The sequence below is a fragment of the Podarcis liolepis genome (assembly GCF_965112155.1).
Source record: "Podarcis liolepis genome assembly, chromosome: 4".
NCBI lineage: Eukaryota > Metazoa > Chordata > Lepidosauria > Squamata > Lacertidae > Podarcis > Podarcis liolepis.
In genome coordinates, this window is record NC_139558.1 from 42,229,786 (window position 1) to 42,250,206 (window position 20,421).

Here is a 20,421-nt window from a genome sequence, read left to right on the forward strand (position 1 = left end):
TACCCTCTTGAGTGAGGTGGCAATTCTTAAAGGCATCAGAGCTCCCCCCCATGTGTTTTGCAGTACACATATGCAAGAAAAAAATTGTATTAGAGAATAAATTTTTCAGTTTACAGTGCGATATTTTGAAGTGAGCAAGTTTCTCGTTAATATCTTATGCATCTCTGATGTAAAAAAATTAGATAATATTATGAACCGTCCCCCTGGCAGGCTCCAATCTGATGTCCTTAAAATAAGTGATTGCTTTGATCTCAAATCATGTTCATCTAGGCATATCAGATGGAATGAATTCTGTTGCAGTTCCTCATCTTGCATTTCAGATGGATAAGACATTTCTTGTCTTGCATCTTTTAAAAAAAGTTAACTTGCAGATCTTCACAGAAGGAAAGTATCCCAAGAAAGTCTCTCTGGGCAGTCATGGAGGCTCCCCTGAGCAACATGAGATGGGGATATGTGCGGGAACAGCCAAAATTAGGCTGGGGTTCAAAGATGGTAGGTTAAGGATGTTCATGGCAGGAAAGTTTGCAGCCTTTTCTCTCCACCCATGTCCCATTCCATGTGGTTCAGTGAGACCCATATGGCTCCAGAGAAGGTTCTCAGGGAGGTGGTGTTGTGGTCCAGGACATAAAAATTGCCTTCTGTACCTTACCTTGTTAGGATCCAAGCCATTGAGTTTTGCAATTTATTTTAAATTAACAGTTTTAACATTGTTATTTGAGTGTGCAGAACTCTAGAACTTCTCCTGCAATCATATAATCTATTCTCAGCGTAGTGACTCAATAAGAAATGCACCTGCTTCCTTTTGACCATAAAATGCTCTTTGTTTGTTTATTTTTGACAGGAAAGATTTCTCCTGGTGAGTGGGCTTCAGCAGTGGAGTCTGTCTTATGTCTCGATCTTCCCTGGAGAACATTACGTTCACGGCTGGTTTACCTGGACCAGGATGGTAGAGTTGAATACCTTTCATCTTTTGACAATTTTGAAATCCAGCTACCCATCAAAGAGGTGAGATAGTTTAGGAAACAGCTGACCTTCACAGCCTTGTTAAGATGTTTTACAATAAGATCTTGTAATAGCACTTAATTCTATTTAGATTCTTAACCCGAGGTACTATTTCTGGGTTAGTGGAGTCTGTAACCTGAAGCATCTGCAATCCGAGGTACCACTGTATTCTGATTTCTGATAAAACATTTTTCAGGTCCAGCCATTTTTGGTAGAAACCCTGTGTAGATACAAAGCTGATTTGGAGATTATCTTTAATATGATTGACAAAGATCATTCAGGTATGTTAAAATCCAGTTTCCCAAAGTGGTGCATTGGAAGTAAACATAGATAGGGGGAGGGGGAAAATTTGAGGGATATTTGTAGAAGCTGCTTGATTTTCATCAGTATTAGAAAACATAAGCAGTGGATATGTGTGGGAACAAGGCGACTGAAAACTAGAAACATTTGTTGTCCACCCTAGCTAGGTATTGTGTACCGATGTACTGATTTGTCCCTCTAGATCAGTGTTCAGCAACCTTTTTCAGCAGGGGGCCGGTCCACTGTCCCTCAGACCTTGTGGGGGGCTGGACTATATTTTGAAGGGGGGAAATGAACGAATTCCTATACCCCACAAATAACTCAGAGATGCATTTTAAATAAAAGCACACATTCTACTCATGTAAAAACACCAGGCAGGCCCCACAAATAACTCAGAGATGCATTTTAAATAAAAGGACACATTCTTCTCATGTAAAAACACACTGATTCCCAGACTGTCCGCGGGCCAGATTGAGAAGGCGATTGGGCCGCATCCAGCCCCCGGGCCTTAGGTTGCCTACCCATGTTCTAGATAGAAGACAGGGATACCATTTAGCCAGGGAATGGGTGGTTCTTCCAGTATTACAGACCATAAGTGACTATGGTTTTGCTTCTTCTTATGTCCCCATCTTGGTTCTGTACTCTGAGGGCTGGTTCATGGTTGTACTGACCATTGAGACTGGTATAGCTAAGTACACACACTCTCTCCCATTCCCTGGTCTTGGCCTGTACAGTGATTTGGTTTGGACAGCTATGTGAACACTTTTGGGCACATCTACACAACAGTTAATTGAAGTAGTCTGTTTATTATCCAAAAGAAATGCGGCCAAGGCTTGTTATAAGATGCCTAGGCACACTAAATTCAAGTCCAGAGTCTTCTTACATTTCCAGATTTCATTAACTCTCCAACAGTTATGTGTGTGTTCATGTTTGTGTGCGCGCGCAGTACTTTCAGTGACATACCCCTTCCTTCCAATTCTTTTTAGGTCTTATCTCTGTTGATGAGTTCCGTCAGACATGGAAGCTCTTCAACTTGCATCTGAGAATCAATGTGGATGATGAATCCATTGACAGCTTAGCCCGAAGCATTGATTTCAACAAAGATGGTAGCATTGACTTCAATGAATTTCTGGAGGCTTTTAATGTGGTCCATAAATTTGAGAATAGGTACAATCACTAAAGAAGCTGAATTCCTGGCAAGCCCCTTCCCCCCGCACTGCACATTTGCTTAAAATAAATTGCTGCCTTAATACTGTTAAGTTTGATTGAGCAGCGTTCCTAGAAAACAGACTGGCTGGGGAAGGCACCACTTTATGATATGTAAGCGTAGCTATTTGGCAGAATGCTGCTAATGAGATGTATAGGTAAATGGAAAAAATATGTTTAAAACACATATAAGCTACGCTGTCCACAATAACTGCTGTAGTGCCATATTAATAATCTCAGGGTTACTCTAATAATGGTTCCTTTAGATGGCTTTTTCATATGCAGTGTTTTCTTTATTGTGAAACGTACAGTTGTGTCAGACAATTTTTTTTTAATCCAATCATGTTTCAGGTTTGAAGAACAGTGTAGGTCTTGCTGGTTATACATCTCTAATGGGGCAAAACTGATATTCCGTGATCTAGAAAACTAGCAAAAATTAAGCGGTCCTTTTTGTGTTGTTTCTAGAAAAAGTCCATTTGCAACCTCATTCATTTGGAAAATCATAGTTTTACATTGTAACTTTCCCGCAGTTTTCATGATCTCAGCACTGCTGCTCATGTGACAAAAACTGGGGCAGTGTCCCAGCATACAGTTCTTCTCCATGATTTAAAATTTACTGCACTATGGCAGTATATTGATTTAAAAGCCACTGTTTCATATTGCAGCGGGTTGCGCAGTGTAAAAGGAATGTTAGAAATTGGGACAGAAGTGCTAGCATTATAACCAATAAAATTCACACTTCTGCATGGAGCCTTAGTTTCAAAAACAACTGATAAGAGACATCTAGGTGCACTAGTATAAAAGAGTTGTTGCTAGTGGTCTTGTACTCAGCATCCCTCAGCCAAAAAAATCAGTGCAGGAGTATAAGACTTAATCCATCCCTTTAATTCAAAATGGCATCCAGTTGTAGCCAAACATAAAGCAAAATCACCTGCTTCTTGATTTCATGACCTATCATGCAAATTTGGTCACAATATCTTAAGGTTACACAGAGAACAGGTGAAATACTTCCCAAACTGCATAGATTATTTGATGACTTTCGCTAATCTGCAGTATCAAAAGTTCATTCCTTCCAAATGCTCTGGAAGGAATCAAGACTACGGTACATTCTTACATCGTAAGCACTTGTGACTTTTACATCATGCGGAACTGGCACCTGAAGTCTTAGCAGCATGCGCCTAAGATCATGAAAATGAATGAACCAAAGAGTTGCCTTAACTGCTGAACAACATGAAGAAATGCATGGGCAATAATAAAGCATTGGGAACAAACAGCTGTAGGAATGTTAATCAGAACAGGGAAACGTTCCCTTCGTTTTAAATAGCGATATGGGATGATGTGATTATCTTGTATTAATAGCATTCATTCTTAGATTAAAGGTAAAGGGATCCCTGACTATTAGGTCCAGTCATGGCCGACTCTGGGGTTGCTGCGCTCATCTCGCTTTATTGGCTGAGGGAGCCGGTGTACAGCTTCTGGGTCATGTGGCCAGCATGACAAACCTGCTTCTGGCGAACCAGAGCAGCGCACAGAAACGCTGTTTACCATCCCGCCGGAGCGGTACCTATTTATCTACTTGCACTTTGACGTGCTTTCAAACTGCTAGGTTGGCAGGAGCAGGGACCGAGCAACAGGAGCTCACCCCGTCGCGGGGATTCAAACCGCCGACCTTCTGACCAGCAAGTCCTAGGCTCTGTGGTTTAACCCACAGTGCCACCCGCATCTCATTCTTAGATTAGGCTAATGCTTATTCATCCTTGTGTCCTTCACATAAAAGTAACATCCTCATTAGAAATTTGTTAATATTTTTTTCCAGTGGGGAAAAGCTGTCACTGCAGCCCAGACATCCATGGATGCAGCTGAGCCGAGGGCCTGGTCTGCTTCCTTTTCAGGGTCAGAATGGGACAAAACTGGTGTGCAGCCAGTGGTGGAGCATCCAGATCTCTAGGTCATTCCCAGAGCTATCCATAAAAGATGATCCCTATTCACAAATGAGTTTTCATGCACAGGTTGCCTGTTGCAATTTGATCCAGGTGAATGGTAGTTTGCTGATAAGGAGGCCACTTCCATATGGCGTATATATTGATCGTTCATCCTGATTTGTTTGCACAAAGGATGCAGGGAGGTCATATGACATTGGCTATTTACTGAGTATTCATTCTGATTTGGGAATGTTATGTAATGTTGAATTAAGCGACTGGAAGGCTGGAAGTTCCCACTGTGTTGTGCCTCTAATTTTTGAAACCAATACATCCAAATGTAGCTCAGTTTACCAAAGGGTATCAATATCTTTGTAGAGATTTTGTAAAAGAAGGCACTGTTTTCCTCTTAAATCTTAAAAAAACAAAAACAGATTCATCGTCCAAATAGATACCTGTTTATTTGTAATTGTATTTGTATATCTGATGTAGCTAAGAACAGTCATAGAAGCATCTTTCACATGAATCCCAGGGCATGCCGTCTTTCTGAAGTGAAACACATTTAGACCTGGTTAGTGCCTGGAAAAAGACAGCCAAAAACCCCTATATGAGCACTACCTTGAGTTCCCTGATGGAAGAATATAATTAGAAAAGAAAAGAAATACACAAACATGAATCCATACTTGACTCTTAACCCTGTTTATTCCCACCCCAGTGTCCGGTTTGTGCACCTGTCCAAATTTGACGCTATCCCAAAACAAACTTTTTGCACACTTCGAGGCCTTAAGGTAAGGGGAGCTTGTGGTGTCTGGGCACTCCAGAACTCGCACTGTGCAGCACTGTACACTTTGCGCATGTGTTTGTGTCCCTAACCTGCTTTTCAAAAGGAAGAGGCAGGGTGTGTGTTGCTTGTTGTATCAGTGTCTCAGCTTGTATGTAGCCATGTAATTCACCTTCTGTGCCTTTAACCCCTGCCTTGCCTATGTACTGCTCATATTTATGCATTAAAGATTTGGACAGAAACCTGAGTTCGAGTTCTTCATCTGGCAGTGAGGGCCAGGGGCAGAACACTTTTATCTTACCCAAATGTCTGGATTTTATTGCTTCACAGTTTCTCTCTCATACGACTTCATACCAATATACCACCCCAGTGCAATGGACCTGTAATATTTGCTTCTAGTAACATAAAGCGTCTGTCCATTAGACCTGGTAACACAAGCTCAAGGCCTGTAATATCTTTGGCGGCAGCAGCAACCTGGATCTGAACATTTGAACAACTCTCTCTGGCTGGATTTGCTATCTCATTTGCAGTGCCGTGGATATTTTTATTTTAGTGTAGCCTGAATTACAGACTGGATTTCTGCATGGGTAAGAATTCTACCACAACCAATGGTACTGACAGCTGATTCAACCATATATGGAATTAATGGGCTCATGTAATTTGGATATAACTTGAATCCATAGTTAAGCTAAAATATGGTTTAAATGAGACCATGCAGCACTCTGGTACAAGCCAGTGAAATAATGGGTCGTTTGCTTCTCCCATGCTCCTCCTACTGTTGTGTTGCCATGAGCTAAGCCATGGTATGGCTTATCATTATGTCCAAACCCAGGCGTGTTCACATTTAAACCGCAGTTTAGTTAAACTATGATTTAAAGCGCTGTGCAAACCAGGTCTAGAACTTGCAGGTGAATGGTTGAACTGTGCCCATTTAAAGATACTGGATCTTTAAGCAAGGATGACAAATGAGGAGGAAGATGTCTGGCTCAAGAAGCCAATCCTACTCACGAAGGCTTAGGGAAAGGCTTGATACCCAGGCATACATAAATGAGCACAAGCTGCTCTTCTGTTAATGTAATTCAAAATAAAGGGGAGGGATGTGTGTCTGTATTTACCTCAGAGCAGGCTTCCTCAAACTCGGCCCTCCAGATGTTTTGAGACTACAGTTCGCATCATCCCTGACCACTGCTAGCTAGGGATCATGGGAGTTGTAGGCCAAAAACATCTGGAGGCCCGAGTATGAGGAAGCCTGCCTTAGCGGTATCTTTCCTACAAGTGGCCCATTCACACAATCATTTTGCCCCTCCCCCCATTTGCTGATACAGTGGTACCTCAGTTCTCGAACGTAATCTGTTCTGGAAGACCATTTGAGTTCTAAAACGTTTGAAAACCAAGGCGCAAAGGGCTGTCTGCAAATTCAATTGAGAAAATTGAAAAACACGCAGGAGAAGCCGTTTGACTTCCAAGGCGCATTCAAAAATGGAAGCATTTGCTTCCGGGTTTTCGGCGTCTGGGTTCCAAAACGTTCGTCAACTGAGATGTTCAAGAACCGAGGTACCACTGTACACATTATAAACACATGCTGGTATGAGATATTAGGGATTCCTCCCCATCTCAGCACTTCTAGAACTTAGTAACTCAAATCAGGAACAACTTTGTTAGTGAAGGAAGTTTCTTTTTTTATATCTCTCTCCACACAGATATTTAAAAGGAATATAACAAAGCCATTCAATTATTCATGTATGTGATACATAATTCAATACAGCATTAAAAAGTGAATGCCCAGACATCTAACTATTGGGCAATTGCACGCAGGACACCACGTGCTGTGAATGTATATAACATGCAATTTTGTGCCATGTATGCTGTGTTATATATTGCAGTTGCTTGCTGGCATGCTGAAAATAAAACATTTCTAACATAGAGCTATAAAGTGTCCATCCACAGGTATGTGAGAAAAAAATAGTTTGTACCAAAATAAGATTAATGAAATATTCAGAGGCCTAGTGGGAAAACTAGGCAGTCTACAAAAGCCGCCTAAGCACTCAAAAAGCAAGTCTGATGAGTTGAAAGGGGAGTGGGATGGTTGAGTGAGTGGGAGGCTCCACATGGCTGAACATCTGATGCCTGTTTGGAAGAAATCCAAGCTTCCTGCAGTTTACACTCTGAATTTACACTGCAGCAGTTGAGATCTCTTTAAGACATCTGGAAACATTGACCCACTTGCTCAAAATTGCAAATAATAGACTGTAGCCACTAGCCAGTTAAAGCAACGACATTTTGTATGAACTGAAGTCAAAGGAAAACACATGCTTTCTTGCATGGCTGAAAGTGCAGTTCCGGATCGGACTCACTTCATTTGGCCCTTCACTGTGTGCACTGGGAAGAAACAAGTTCACAGGGCTATGAATGGGTGTAGGACAGGCGCCTACTGCTTGATTCTGACTTGGTCTGGGCACACAATCTTAAACAAACACGCAAGTTTCATTTGTTCATAAAATATGTATCTGCTTTCTTTCCCAATAAAAGTACGGTACATCGAAAGGCAATAGACATGGACAGATTGGTAAGAATGAAAGGGTGGATCCTGTTGACAGCAATGAGTAAGTGTCACGAATAAATTAATAAAGCCAAGTGCATAAATATATAAGCCAAATCCGCTGATGTCATAGCCCGTGGTTCTTGTCTGTGGCTTCATTACAGTTCCAGACAGGGAATGAAGCATGCACAGTTCCCAGTATGTGACTGTACAGAGAGCAATTAAGTAAAAGCCCTGCTAACTCACAGAATCATATAGGATCTTGCAGATCAACCTTTAGATCAGTTCAAATTTTTTACAAGAAATTCAGGGCAATGGGCAAAACCTTTAACAATATTTTTAAATATTATGAACCCTGCAAAATAATAAAACTGTCAAAACAACACATAATACCTGAAACCATAAATGCAGGAATCTGTGCTCTGATTGTGCTTGTGGCCTGTGTTGCAGTAGGCAATTTATGAATGGATAGCCTGCCCACATTTAGTTGAGTAAGATAGTATTTTATGCCTCTTCCTAATATGGCCTTTCCAAGTCCCAATTTTCTCTCTTCCTCTGTAAAGCAATCTGCTCCTCTAAGTTTCTTACCCAAAACATAAAATAACACATTCCAGAGGTCTAGGGTATCTACCCAGTGACAAAAACAAGCACTGCAACATGTTCAATGCCCCAGAGCTCGTTGTTTTTCATAGCTAGGTAAAATATTAGCAGATTGGCGTACTTGGAAGTTATTTCCTGCCAGGTTCCATCCTTCCTAGTGAACAGGCCAAGGATGATTAAAAGTTGCTGGTTAATATAAAAATTGGGTGATACCTAACTAAATCACATAGTCTCGTGAAGCAACAGTCTTCCAACTATCTACCTGCTTTAACAGCTGTCTGCACAAATATTTACCACGGTGTAGAAGAAGAGTTTGGATTTGATATCCCGCTTTATCTCTACCCTAAGGAGTCTCAAAGCAGCTAACATTCTCCTTTCCCTTCCTCCCCCACAACAAACACTCTGTGAGGTGAGTGGGGCTGAGATACTTCAGAGAAGTGTGACTAGCCCAAGGTCACCCAGCAGCTACATGTGGAGGAGCAGAGACATGAACCCGGTTCCCCAGATTACGAGTCTACCGCTCTTAACCACTACACCACACTGGCTCTCTCTTGATTGTGTGGTTCTCTCGTGATTCGACAGCATCAGAAAACTGGAATCATTCCTGTTAGTAACTCAGGATGGGCAGAGGCACAGACACTATACCCTTCATGTCACCAAATGGCCGATGGGAATGGCTTTCTTATTTCCCAACAGGGCTAGGAACAAGGACCTGTACCATCAAATGAAGAACATATCCTGTTAATGTTACTAACAGTGCAATATTGTGCAGGTTCACTTGGAAGTAAATTCCCCTGTGTCCCAAGAGGCTTACTTCCTAGTACAGTAACTGTGTTTAGGATTACAGTCTACACTACCTTTTGCCAGAAATGGAAAATTACAAGTAACTGTCATGAGTTTCACATACAAAAGAGAGCACTGTGTCTATGAATCTCTCTACCAAGAAAAACCATATGGTAAACACTTCTGAAATGGAGCTGAATTTCAAAACCCCTTTATAATACAACAAAGGAGTATGTGTGCCATTTAAAAATATAGATAAAAAACCCTACTAGGCATATCCATCCCTTTTGCAACCACAATGTTTTGGGGGGCGGGGGTGAGTGGGAGAGTTCCCAGTCATATTCACCAAATTTATTCAGCATTTAAAAGCTTAAGAAACGCTTCTAAAATGCACAGAGAATTAAAAAAGGGGTTGTGTGTCAGTGTTGCATTTATCCATTGCCACACAAGTATCTCAATACTAATTCCAGATCTATAATATGGAATATATATTTAAAAGTTAGGACGAGTGACAGTGCTTGGCTTGTAAGATTTCATTATCCTGGTTAGAACCAAACCAATTTTCCTTTTCTAGACATGTCTGGCTTGTCAAAAGAGCAGCGTAGGTGGTTCCTTCCTAGCAGCACAGCCGCTTTGCTTGACAAAGTGAGCCTGTAAATCTTGGTTGGTTCTATTTTCATTCGCACAGGCGCTCTATTTCTAAGATGCTTAATGTGCCTGAAAGCTCTGCTCTCTAAATGACTCTCCAAGGTAGTCATTCAACACTGAACATCTCCACTCGTTTTTGAGTCCATGCAGGTGTCTGAAAAGCTGAGGAGTCAGTTGCCGCAAACAGACTAAAAATACAGAGTACTAGCCTAGACAGCATCTTAAAAAGTAGAGACATCACCTTGCCAACAAAGGTCCGTATAGTAAAAGCTATGGTTTTCCCAGTAGTGATGTATGGAAGTGAGAGCTGGACCATAAAGAAGGCTGATCGCCGAAGAATTGATGCTTTTGAATTATGGGGCTGGAGGAGACTCTTGAGAGTCCCATGGACTGCAAGAAGATCAAACGTATCCATTCTTAAGGAAATCAGCCCTGAGTGCTCACTGGAAGGACAGGTCGTGAAGCTGAGGCTCCAATACTTTGGCCACCTCATGAGAAGAGAAGACTCCCTGGAAAAGACCCTGATGTTGGGAAAGATGGAGAGCACAAGGAGAAGGGGACGACAGAGGACGAGATGGTTGGATAGTGTCCTCGAAGCTACCAGCATGAGTTTGACCAAACTGCGGGAGGCAGTGGAGGACAGAAGTGCCTGGCGTGCTCTGGTCCACGGGGTCACGAAGAGTTGGACACGACTAAACGACTAAACAACAACAAAAGCCTAACTGGGAACATTTTGTGTGGAAAACTTTACTGTGAATTTATTATGGTATAAGCTTTTTTCTGGACTCAAGCCCATTTCGTCAGGTGCTGTAAGACATTAGTTAAGACTCTATGGTGCCACAAGTCTTTAAGTTTTGGCTGTCGGAGACACTAACGCAGCTACTCCTCTGGAAACTTGCTATTTCTTCTTGCTATCCTTGAAGGTGGCTTATTTGGAAGCTCTAAAATAGTTCAAAGATGAAAATATAATTTTTTTTACATTTGTGATATGAAAACAGCTTTACATCTTGCTGAGTTGGTCAGGTCCCAGAGTTCTGTAGAAATAAATTTATCCTTGCCTTCTTCCCTGCAGGGGAAAAACAGCTGGGGCCCCCTCTGGTTTTTGTAGATGCCAGAGGCATGAGGTTTAAGCATTGTCTTCTCTTGGATTGCATCCTCTATGGCAGGAAATACTGTTTTAGTTTCCTCTGGTTATATATTCTCTGAATTATCACATCATAACTTGAGTTGTATATAATTTTATAAACTATAACTTATATAAAGACTTACTTACAAAGCCCCTTGTGTCCTATCACTCTAGTCTGCAATGTATTTGACCCTGAAGTCAGCACCTACATGCAAGTGCTATGCAGGAAGAAAGAAAAAGCATCACTCTTAATCTTACAATTGCTCAGGGAGCGATTCCTATTGGGATACGCTTGTTACAGCTTCATGTTCCAGTGATAACTATTTTCAGGGAGCTGCTATCGGAAGTCAATCTTAACAGAACAATTAAAAAAACCCAAAACATTTTTGTGTTAGTACTTTAGCCAAGGGCACTATTCTTAACAGTCACTTTTGATTAGGAAGTTAGTTTGCTCCAAACTTCATGGAGTCAGCACTTATTACTACATAAAATATGTTAAAAGCACTATGAAGCAATATAAGCTTAAAACCAAAAGATTACTATCAGTGGAAACCAGTGTTGAGTGGCCTTCTTTTTGAAGATTAGGACTTCACCTTCCTCATCCCTCTCCCCCCCCAGCCCCCCCCAGCTCCAAAATATTCTCCAGAGAGTCCCCTAACCCCCTGGAGCAAAATAAAAATGGGGGGAAGGAGCTGCAAGGAGAGGAGAGGAAGGTGGAGTCCTATTGCATGAATCGAAGTTCACTCTCCTTGTGCATGGACATTGGATGAAGACCCAATTTCAAAACAGTTCGTCTCTAGAAACCACCGGAGGCAAGTTTAGCACTTGGGAAGTTTTCCTCTACTGCCAGGTAGACATTGCTAAGTAGGTTGTGGCAGCAGTCTCACACAACCATGTTGTTTGCAATAATTAAAATGATAGGAAAAGAGACTCAGGAAGAAGTGAGAGCTATTAAATATGAACCACCTTGGCAAGAAGTTAGGGAGAAACAATTGCTGCCCCATTTCACATGCACCTTATAGCAGATGTGCTACCTTTGAAGAGGCTGAGAAGTTGCCTGCAGGCAACATTTAAACATGCAAACTTCAACCTGCATTCTGACACTGGGATTACTTCACACATTTACAAAATCTCTAGACAGTGCAACATGAAAGCAGAGTGTAGCTCTTCAAGTCAGACAATCTTATACGTAGGTTTTCACCCTCTGTACACCTCTTACTGTGATTAGCCACTGACAATGCATTATAATGAGAGAGAAAACAACGTCATTAGATATGTACTTAAGATGTTTATATTTACCTTTTCAAGGTTGATGTATGGATTTTCCTCAATGTGTGTCTTCTGGATTTTATTGCTTTAGAGATTTCAAAATAAATCTTAGTTTCTGTTTCCTCGCCTTCTTGTTTCTAAGTTGGTAGCCACCTTCTCTATGACAGATTTCCAGTTAAAACTGCAGTAGTTGAGATATCCCATTTGCTTTGCTATAGTACCTCTGGTCCTCTGTGTAGGACAGGGATGGGGAACCTGTGGCCATACAGATGTTTGCTGGACTCCAGGGGCCTATCAGCCCCAGCTCCTACAGCCAGTGGTTGGAGATGATAGGAAGTACAGTCCAACATCTGGAGGACCACAGGTTCCCCATTCTTGGTGCAAGAGAATAATCATATTCAACCTATTACAAAATGTGTTGATCTCATATGCATGGTGTGAAATGTGAACAGAATATATCTGAGTGTTTGTGCTGAAGAAGTTATTTTGCCTCTGGCATTTAAGGATGTACAAAAGGTTATAGTCAGTTTCGAACTGATACACATTATTTAATTTCATGGACCCACGTCTGAGCAAATGCAGATTGCCATACAGTAGTGATGCTCACCCAAATGCCTATGGCAGTGTCCTTTCTAAATGGCTAAATGATGCACGAAGTCTTGAGGTAGAGTGAGGTGAGCAATTGGGTCACTAATGGAGAGGTTCAAGGGAGGGAGGGTGGAGAAGAAGGTTTTTAAAACTGATCCTGGTGTTTTAAACCATTTATTGCATCAGGCAGCCTGTGCTTGGAAGAAATTCCTGAAGGTAGCTCGTTACTGCTTTTGTCAGATAAGTCATTGTCCCATAAGCCCCGCTTGGGGCACTGTCGTAGAAGAAGCAGCAGATCCCCGTGGCTAGGTCTTGTTCCAACATGACATCAGTTGCTCCAAGAGATTTCTGGAAAATACGAGGATGGGGGGAAGCAAATGTTTAAACTTGTATAGTGCAAATTGGGGTGGGGTTCTCTACTTATTTTTAAGTAGGCCTGAGACAGTGGTGGAGCAGGGAGTTTCTCAGTCAGCACCTGCAAGCAGGCAGCTTTGGGCTGCTAATATCAGCTGGGTGACTATCCAGACAAACATTCCCTATGGGGTCCCTTCCAATTCTATGATTCTATGTGCTTGCACAGTGCTGATGGAGGGAACCCTGCACCTACTTTTTACTCCTAGTACTTAACGTTGACTTTCTGCTGCTCTTTTGTCTGAACTGTATTTTAATTATTATTTTTACATTGCTTAAATTCTATTAGAGATTGTTGTTTCCATTATTATCTTTTATGGGTTTTATCTGTGTTGTTTTAATTTGTGTAAGCTGCCTTGAGCCCCCATCAGGGGAAAAGGTGGGATATACACAACAGCAACTGATTGCTGCTCCACACCAGTGAAATGGTATGTGACTTTCTACTGCAAGGATACCCAGTGTTGTACCCTCCAGATGTTGCAGCTATTACTCCTATCAGGCAATATGGGAATTGCAGTCCTAGCCCCCTCCCCCACCTGGCAAAGGCTCCACATTGGCTACCCCTGTTCTACTGGGCACATTCTTGCTTGGCCCCAGTGTTCGAAACCCCCATCGTTCTAGGTGCATTTTGCAATAGGGAAATTCATTACTGCCAGCAGTTTCATAGCTCAGGGCGCAGTACTGCACCTAAGATTTCAGATTAAAACTGCAGAATGGAAGGCAAAGAGGACCTTTTTCTGCCTCCCCACTTCCAGCTACTCTCTGAAGACTGGAGAAAAGACCCTCTTAAGAATATTAGAGGGGTGAGTAGGGGAAGGACTACTAGACCATGTGAAAAATGAACATAATATTTTAGCTGCAGTTCATCCATTTTCAGCTTTGTATTCTTCTTATTAAGAAAAAGCATGCCTAGACCTTCTGTTGTTATGCCCATAACCTAGGTTTAAGGTGCCATTTAGTTCTTAGTTTTCATATCTCAGTTTCTAACACTGCTTGGCCCTCCAGCCACCTGCCTGCTATTGCATATGTTTCCAACTCTTCACAGTCACTTGGAACTGTGTTGAGGATTTGTTGCTTGCCTTTTTAGAAGAAAATCCGCCATGCATACCTGTTCCTGAAGAAAGAGGTCATTTGCTATGTGCACTATCCGGTCCACATGAATGATGCCTCCAATGCTGTTCACCTCTACTTCAGATAACAAGGTAAGTACAAGAATGGCCTCCACCAGCAGTTGCCTATATTCAGGCTGGGGTACATGGTTCAGCACCGACTCCACGTGGACAGCGAACTTGATCTCACAAGCTGTCATCTTGAAGAGAAAAAAGGGAAAAAACAAAGAAGCATAAGGGGTACTGTATTCCAAGTTGGGCACATAACTTTAAACTTTTTGAAGGCAGTGAGACCTCTTGCAATCCAAGCTATTAAACAAACAGCTGTGGTGCAGGAGACTTCTGTAAAAACAAATCAGTTGACAGGTGTCACCGTCTCCTATGTACATCCTGATGAAGCGTCCAAGCTTTTAGGTATTGTAGTTTATCCACCCACAGCACCTTAAACCCACACTCCACGCAGGCAGCAAGCTAAGGATGCCTTTCAGTGAGGTACGTGGCTTTTGTCCAGCTGTTAGAGGAAGTGTGTATATGCATCTGTTGTCAGAAAAGGTGTTCTAAGAGGATATGGCGATTCATGGAGTGCAGATGCAGGTACAATTGGAGGCTTGGATGCAACCACATTCACAAGGGGAAACGTTACTGCCCTCTCCTGACTTTTCACAGGCTTTCGTAGGTTCAAGGCCACTCTAGGCTACGCTTGCATGCAGGGACCCAACGAGGCACAGAGCCTTCCTGCAGTCCCAGGGTAAGGTGAGAAGGCCCACAGGAAGACTGTTTTGCAGCTGCCGACTACACTGGAATGGTTCAGCATAGCTGTCTCAAATTACCACAACAGTGTGGGAAAGATGTACACAGTAACACCAGGTGTAAGTGGGCAGGTAGGCGAGCTGCAGATAATATAGACGTGGGAAAACACAAATATTTAAGAATAGTTCTGAAATGGCTTTGCTGGCCTTATGATTACAATCAGTTGCTGGCCTTATGCTGGAGGTAGGAATCGTAACACTACATCAAAACATAATACTACAGAGGATTTTATTTTTTTTAAGCCGCTTGCTACCAGTGATGTGGGAGATGCGATGCTCCCCAAAGAACCACCTCGTTATTGCAAGCACAAGCCGAGCAACCTAATTTGCACTGGCAAAAATGCTCAGATGTCACACGGAATCACTTAGCCTCAGGAGATCTGCGCTTATTACTTTTGATTCCTGTTAAGCAACAAAATTGGATGTTGCCAAGTTCTGACAGGCCTGTTAAAAGGATTTGAGTTTTTATAAATCTCTCTTGATAGTGAAGATAATTTATCATCTCCCCATAAATTACATTACACAGACAGAAAAGATGCCAGAGCACATTCTCACTCCTAGCTGGTGCCCTCTCAAGAGGATGATTGGAGTGGAGGAGGTTAGTCAAAACGTGTGTGCACTGAACTTTCAGTCTAGTGTTTGGGTGCTGGAAACTTGCAACAACTGTGGAGACTAGAGTACAAATCCCCAGCCATGACGCTCACTGGGTGACCATGGGTCAGTCATACACTCACACCCTAACTTCCTTTACAGGGTTCTTGTGAGGATAAAATAGACAGGGGAAAGAATTAGATACTATAAGTAAGAACAAAAAAAACCTGATTTTTGTTGGCTCAAGGCAAAAAACAAAATCACTCTCCCCTCCGCAACCAATAAATAAATCCAGGAATTTCCAGTCAATGCCACCAATTACAGTAATCAGCTCACACGTAAGAGCAATTTTCAGTATGATTTAAGTCCTCTTCTCACATTATGTTTGTGATATGGGAGCTTCTGCGATACAACTCCAGAACATATCATGAGACAGTCCTACAAACAATTTCACAAGCATAACAACTTACTCAGACATTTATGGGAATATGTGGGAGAGTCTTCTCATGAGACTAAACCACCAGAGTGCTTTTCTAAGCCCAGTGTCATGAAGACAAACTCTAGCAGCGACCAACAGTCTATGACTGATACTTGTGAGTTGCCAACACAACAGCAACGAGACAACTCTTGTCTTCATAGGTTTGTGAGCTTCTCAGGATGATGTACAAGACTTTGCTTTCAGTAAGAAGAATGAGTACTGAAAGATGTGTCCTTTCCTGTAACTTTTGAGGATTGCCAACAAAACTTGTAGCTTCCTTGGTCCTTGGAGGAAGTGAAGGACTTGTGGAGATAATTATCTTCTGAGTAAGGTAAGGGGAAAACTTACCGGTACCTTAAAACTTTGGATTCCACTAAATAATAAGATGAAAATACTTGGCACCTACACAGGAAATGTTAACCAGATTACATTGTAACCCTGGATCTATCCTCAGCTGCACTGAGGATAGTACCAACATAAGATACCATATTATTGGGCATAGCTAAATTAAACTACAGCCAGAGATTATTCTTCCAAAATGGCTGCTACCAATGGAAGCTTCCAAAGTTGTCCTCCATCCGCCTGACCATAAACAGATCCTTCTAGGAAACACAAAGTTTAACTCTGATGAACTCAAGTTTGCAAAGGAGGCCTCAAAAACGAATCCAAAAGCTAATTCAAAGCATTTACTGAAAGGACCTCAGAGTAAGTTGTCACTGTCTGGAAAATTACAAATGCAGAATTTAAGTCTAGCATAGGAGAATTCACTAAATGAATTTTGAACAGGACAGGATGGCCTGAAGGCTCTTGTCTCCTTGGTGTCAATTGAAAGCTTATCCTGTCAGTGATCGAGAGGATGCACCAATCGCAGAAATACCCACTGCCCTGGCACTACTGGTTTGTTTCCATTAAAAAAATAAAATCCCCTGAACAGCCAGGTGGTTCTAATGCTCTGGAAGCCAATAACCCCATTTCCATCTTCCATGCAACAAAAACTGGAAAAATAGACCTTGCCTCTAAAATTAGAATGCCCCATTAAGCAGTAATTATGAGCACTTGGCAAGTACAGAGCTGATAACGCACTCGGTGCCTATTGCTAATAATAGATCCCCCCCCCCAGCCCCTTTCCATTGTACTCTGGAAACAGCACATAGAGGGAACCAGTGCCAAAAGGGCTATTTGATACTATGCCACACAAAAAACGAGCTGTCGCTTTGAACAAGGACCCAGCGTTAGTTTTTGTTCTAAATACCCGCATGTAAGAAATCCTACTGTAACTGTCATTAATGTTTAAAAAGGCACTGTTTCCATCAGTTCCCTTTTACAAATTGCAACCCCTTCCGTGCTTTTCTGGAGTCTGCCTTGGTGAAGAGTGCAGGGGAAATTGGTGGAGATTGCTTCCCCTTCCCTTGTGAGAGTGGGTGCTTCAAGAATATCAAAAGCTGTTCTATGCAGCATTGGATATCCTCCATTATAAATTAGTCAACATTTGAGAAGATGAACATTTGCAGCGATGATCCCTCATATTGAACTCTGAAGGCCAATTGTTTTTCAGGAATGGTAAAGGCCTGCAAGACAACGACCCTGGAACCCAAAGTAGGCAATAAAAGCTCTTCAAAATCAATGGGTATTAGCTGGATTCAAAGCAAGATTATTATTTTTCACCTTGCAAGGCAAGATGAAATGCAGAATGTTCTGCAATGTGAGCTGCAAACCCCTAGGAAGCTAATTAAGAAAAGAAATATGTTTGGTCACGATGTGCAAACGAAGGCTGCAACCTTAGGCATACGTATGTGGGAGTAAGAATTTCAAAGTAAACATGCAGGATTAGAATAGGATTGTAAGATATTTTTTATTCATAACACATCATTATTTTCTGCCCAAAGAAGAGTGTTATGTGACTCTATAAAAGACTTGCATTTTCTAAAATTAGCCAAAATAAAAAGGCTCCGTCTCATTAAATCTACATTTAGTCCATCCATGGTTAAAGTCAATGACAACATGGATTATAATGGCTCAGATATGCCCTCTTCCTCTTGCCCCAACAGCTTCCTTCCAGTGTATCTCATTCTGGGCAACATAGACAGGAACGATTCCAAATGTTAATGTCTTCAGAGAAGTGGCATTATAGTTCAAGCATAACCGTATACATTTGTGACCTGTTCTCCTATTACAAGAAAAACATGATGGCTGGCTTTAAGGTAGAGATGTGAAAGCCTGGGGAAAAGTGTAAAATTTGGGGAAGAAAATGCGCCCCATTTTTACACACACACACAGTTTTAAAAAGAAAAATAATGCAGGCATTTTAAAAAACCTCTCCCCCCCCCCAATCTTACCACCCCACCCCCAGTCATCAATTTCTACTGTGAGTTCATTATTTGCACTCAGGAGCATTTTATTTGCAATGTTGCACAACAGGCTAATATTGAACAGACAGGGCTGAGCACACGTACAATATTTAACCTTATATTGAACTAAGCTGCAACTCTTTGTACTAAGGAATTATGTTAAAACTTAAGAGCTTCTTCAAGTCTTACCTCTCTTGTCGTTGAAGAAGGAAGGACATAGCCATCAATGGAGAGACCGTGACACTGCAATGTATATGAACATTTCAATATTAAAACATGGTAAATAGTAAGAATTAAATGAATCAACATTTAAGGAAATTATGTGGATTTGTTGGAAGGTGGTTGGCTTTTAAACAAGTTCTTCCGGGAATTGTTTTTATGATATATGGCAGGTTTTAAAAATAAACAAACCAGCAACTGTAAAATTATTTCAGTACCTCTGCCAAAGAAAAGGTTATCATTCTATAGTAAGAACAGATGACGGTCTAATTATGCTACTCTCCAAAAAACATCCTTCACCAGCACGGAATTACTTGTGTGAGATCAAAATACAGGATAAATCTGGCTGCAAATTAGTCATGAATGTGGAACACTTGCAGGAAATTCAGAGGTATGGATTCAGAAATGTAATTATGCTTATTCTGGTGCAGTGACTCAAGGACACATGGAGCTTCACGTGTGATACAGAAGGCTAATAAACCCCTAACTAGCCACATTTTTGCTTTGGAAACAAAGTTTATCTGCTCCTTAGTGGCCCCATCAAATCTGTAATTGAAGGGTGATAAAAAGTGGACATTTGGTGAGAGTAACAAGCAACAAACAACAGAGGGATCTAGATGGAATTGTTGCTTCTAAGGGGAAATGAGGCAGCATATTGTCTTTTACGGTTCAAATTGTAAGCATAGAATAGTAGATTCAGTTGATTCTATTAAATAATCAAAGCAATTTTATATTGAATTGAGCCTGGGCAGTTTAATTTCTAGGCAGAAAATGATTCATGTCGTTTCATTTGGTACACTATGGTGCCGTTCCTGAAAAAGTTAACGTTTCTTTTTAGGCAAGCTTTGAATTGTAAGACACGTCAGCCCTGCTCATAGTCCTGTCTCTGCTATGGAGTCTTTTCAATCACGATGTTTCATTGAGTTTTGAGTATTACTGGTGCTCTCTTTAATAGCATTATTGTATTCTGCTGCTTTTAGGGTTTTAATTCTGCTTTTAGTCATATTCTTACTTTTTATATTGGACAGTCTTCCCACCATGCTCTCCTTTCAGAAAGTCACCTCTGACTACTTTAACTACCAGTGCTCTGGAGAAACATGTTGGGCAATTTTGTTCTGTGAGTTCTGGGAGGATTTTTTAGCTACAAAAGGGGTCTCCCCCTCCCCTTCTTTCCCCCATGCACCTCCTAAATCCCTTCTCCCAATGCTCAGGAGCAGATTTGGGGAGAATGCAGAGTGCATATGAGGAAATGGAAATCCTTGCACTATAGGAACAAGTGTGTTGGTTTACCACTCACTGTTATTTCAGAATATTTGAACGGAACACCTATGAGCTAGAAATTCAATAACTGTTTCTAGATATAATCCAAAGCAACACAGTGTACTCTAAAAGTTAACCTAATCAAAGAACGCATGGCATTTCCCTCCCCCTTCTGTTGCTTCCAAAGGTACCTTTTGAAGGATCTTCCACACTTTAGGATAGAAACCCACAGGGACTCTGTTAATAGCACCATCCAGCCTCCTCCTGCGAAGCCACTGCCCTTGTCGGTCACCCCAACTGATACAGTGCCCACCAGACCCTGGCAAGGATGATGTACTAGTAGGAGACGATGGGCTACTGCATCTCTGAAAAAAAGGACAAAATTTCACCAAAAATGTCAGAAGCTCCATTTCAATCCCCACTGGAGAAAGACTG

The 20,421-nt window shown here is 41.6% G+C and overlaps 2 protein-coding genes across 9 annotated transcripts in view; one reads left to right on the plus strand and one right to left on the minus strand.

Moving 5' to 3' along the window:
* Window positions 1–5,450, plus strand: part of PPEF1 (protein phosphatase with EF-hand domain 1) — a 36,167-nt gene extending 30,717 nt beyond the window's left edge. For 3 of the 5 annotated variants that reach the window (XM_083501915.1, XM_083501914.1, XM_083501916.1), the window contains 3 exons: window positions 842–1,005; window positions 1,199–1,283; window positions 2,289–5,450. In XM_083501915.1, the coding sequence (XP_083358041.1) occupies window positions 842–1,005; window positions 1,199–1,283; window positions 2,289–2,482 (443 nt within the window). In that variant the 3' untranslated portion in view covers window positions 2,483–5,450. The remainder of the gene's footprint in view (window positions 1–841; window positions 1,006–1,198; window positions 1,284–2,288) is intronic. The other 2 variants (XR_014525797.1, XR_014525798.1) reach the window with 1 other exon arrangement.
* Window positions 5,451–12,919: 7,469 nt separating this feature from the next.
* The window catches only part of PHKA2 (phosphorylase kinase regulatory subunit alpha 2), a 55,470-nt gene continuing 47,968 nt past the window's right edge, over window positions 12,920–20,421 (minus strand). For all 4 annotated transcript variants that reach the window (XR_014525794.1, XM_083501821.1, XM_083501822.1 and 1 more), the window contains 4 exons: window positions 20,178–20,351; window positions 18,697–18,750; window positions 14,281–14,481; window positions 12,920–13,109 (listed from right to left, as the gene is read on the minus strand). Coding sequence is in view for 3 of the 4 variants with exons in the window: in XM_083501821.1 (XP_083357947.1) it covers window positions 12,936–13,109; window positions 14,281–14,481; window positions 18,697–18,750; window positions 20,178–20,351 (603 nt within the window). In the remaining variant the exon portion in view is untranslated. The remainder of the gene's footprint in view (window positions 13,110–14,280; window positions 14,482–18,696; window positions 18,751–20,177; window positions 20,352–20,421) is intronic.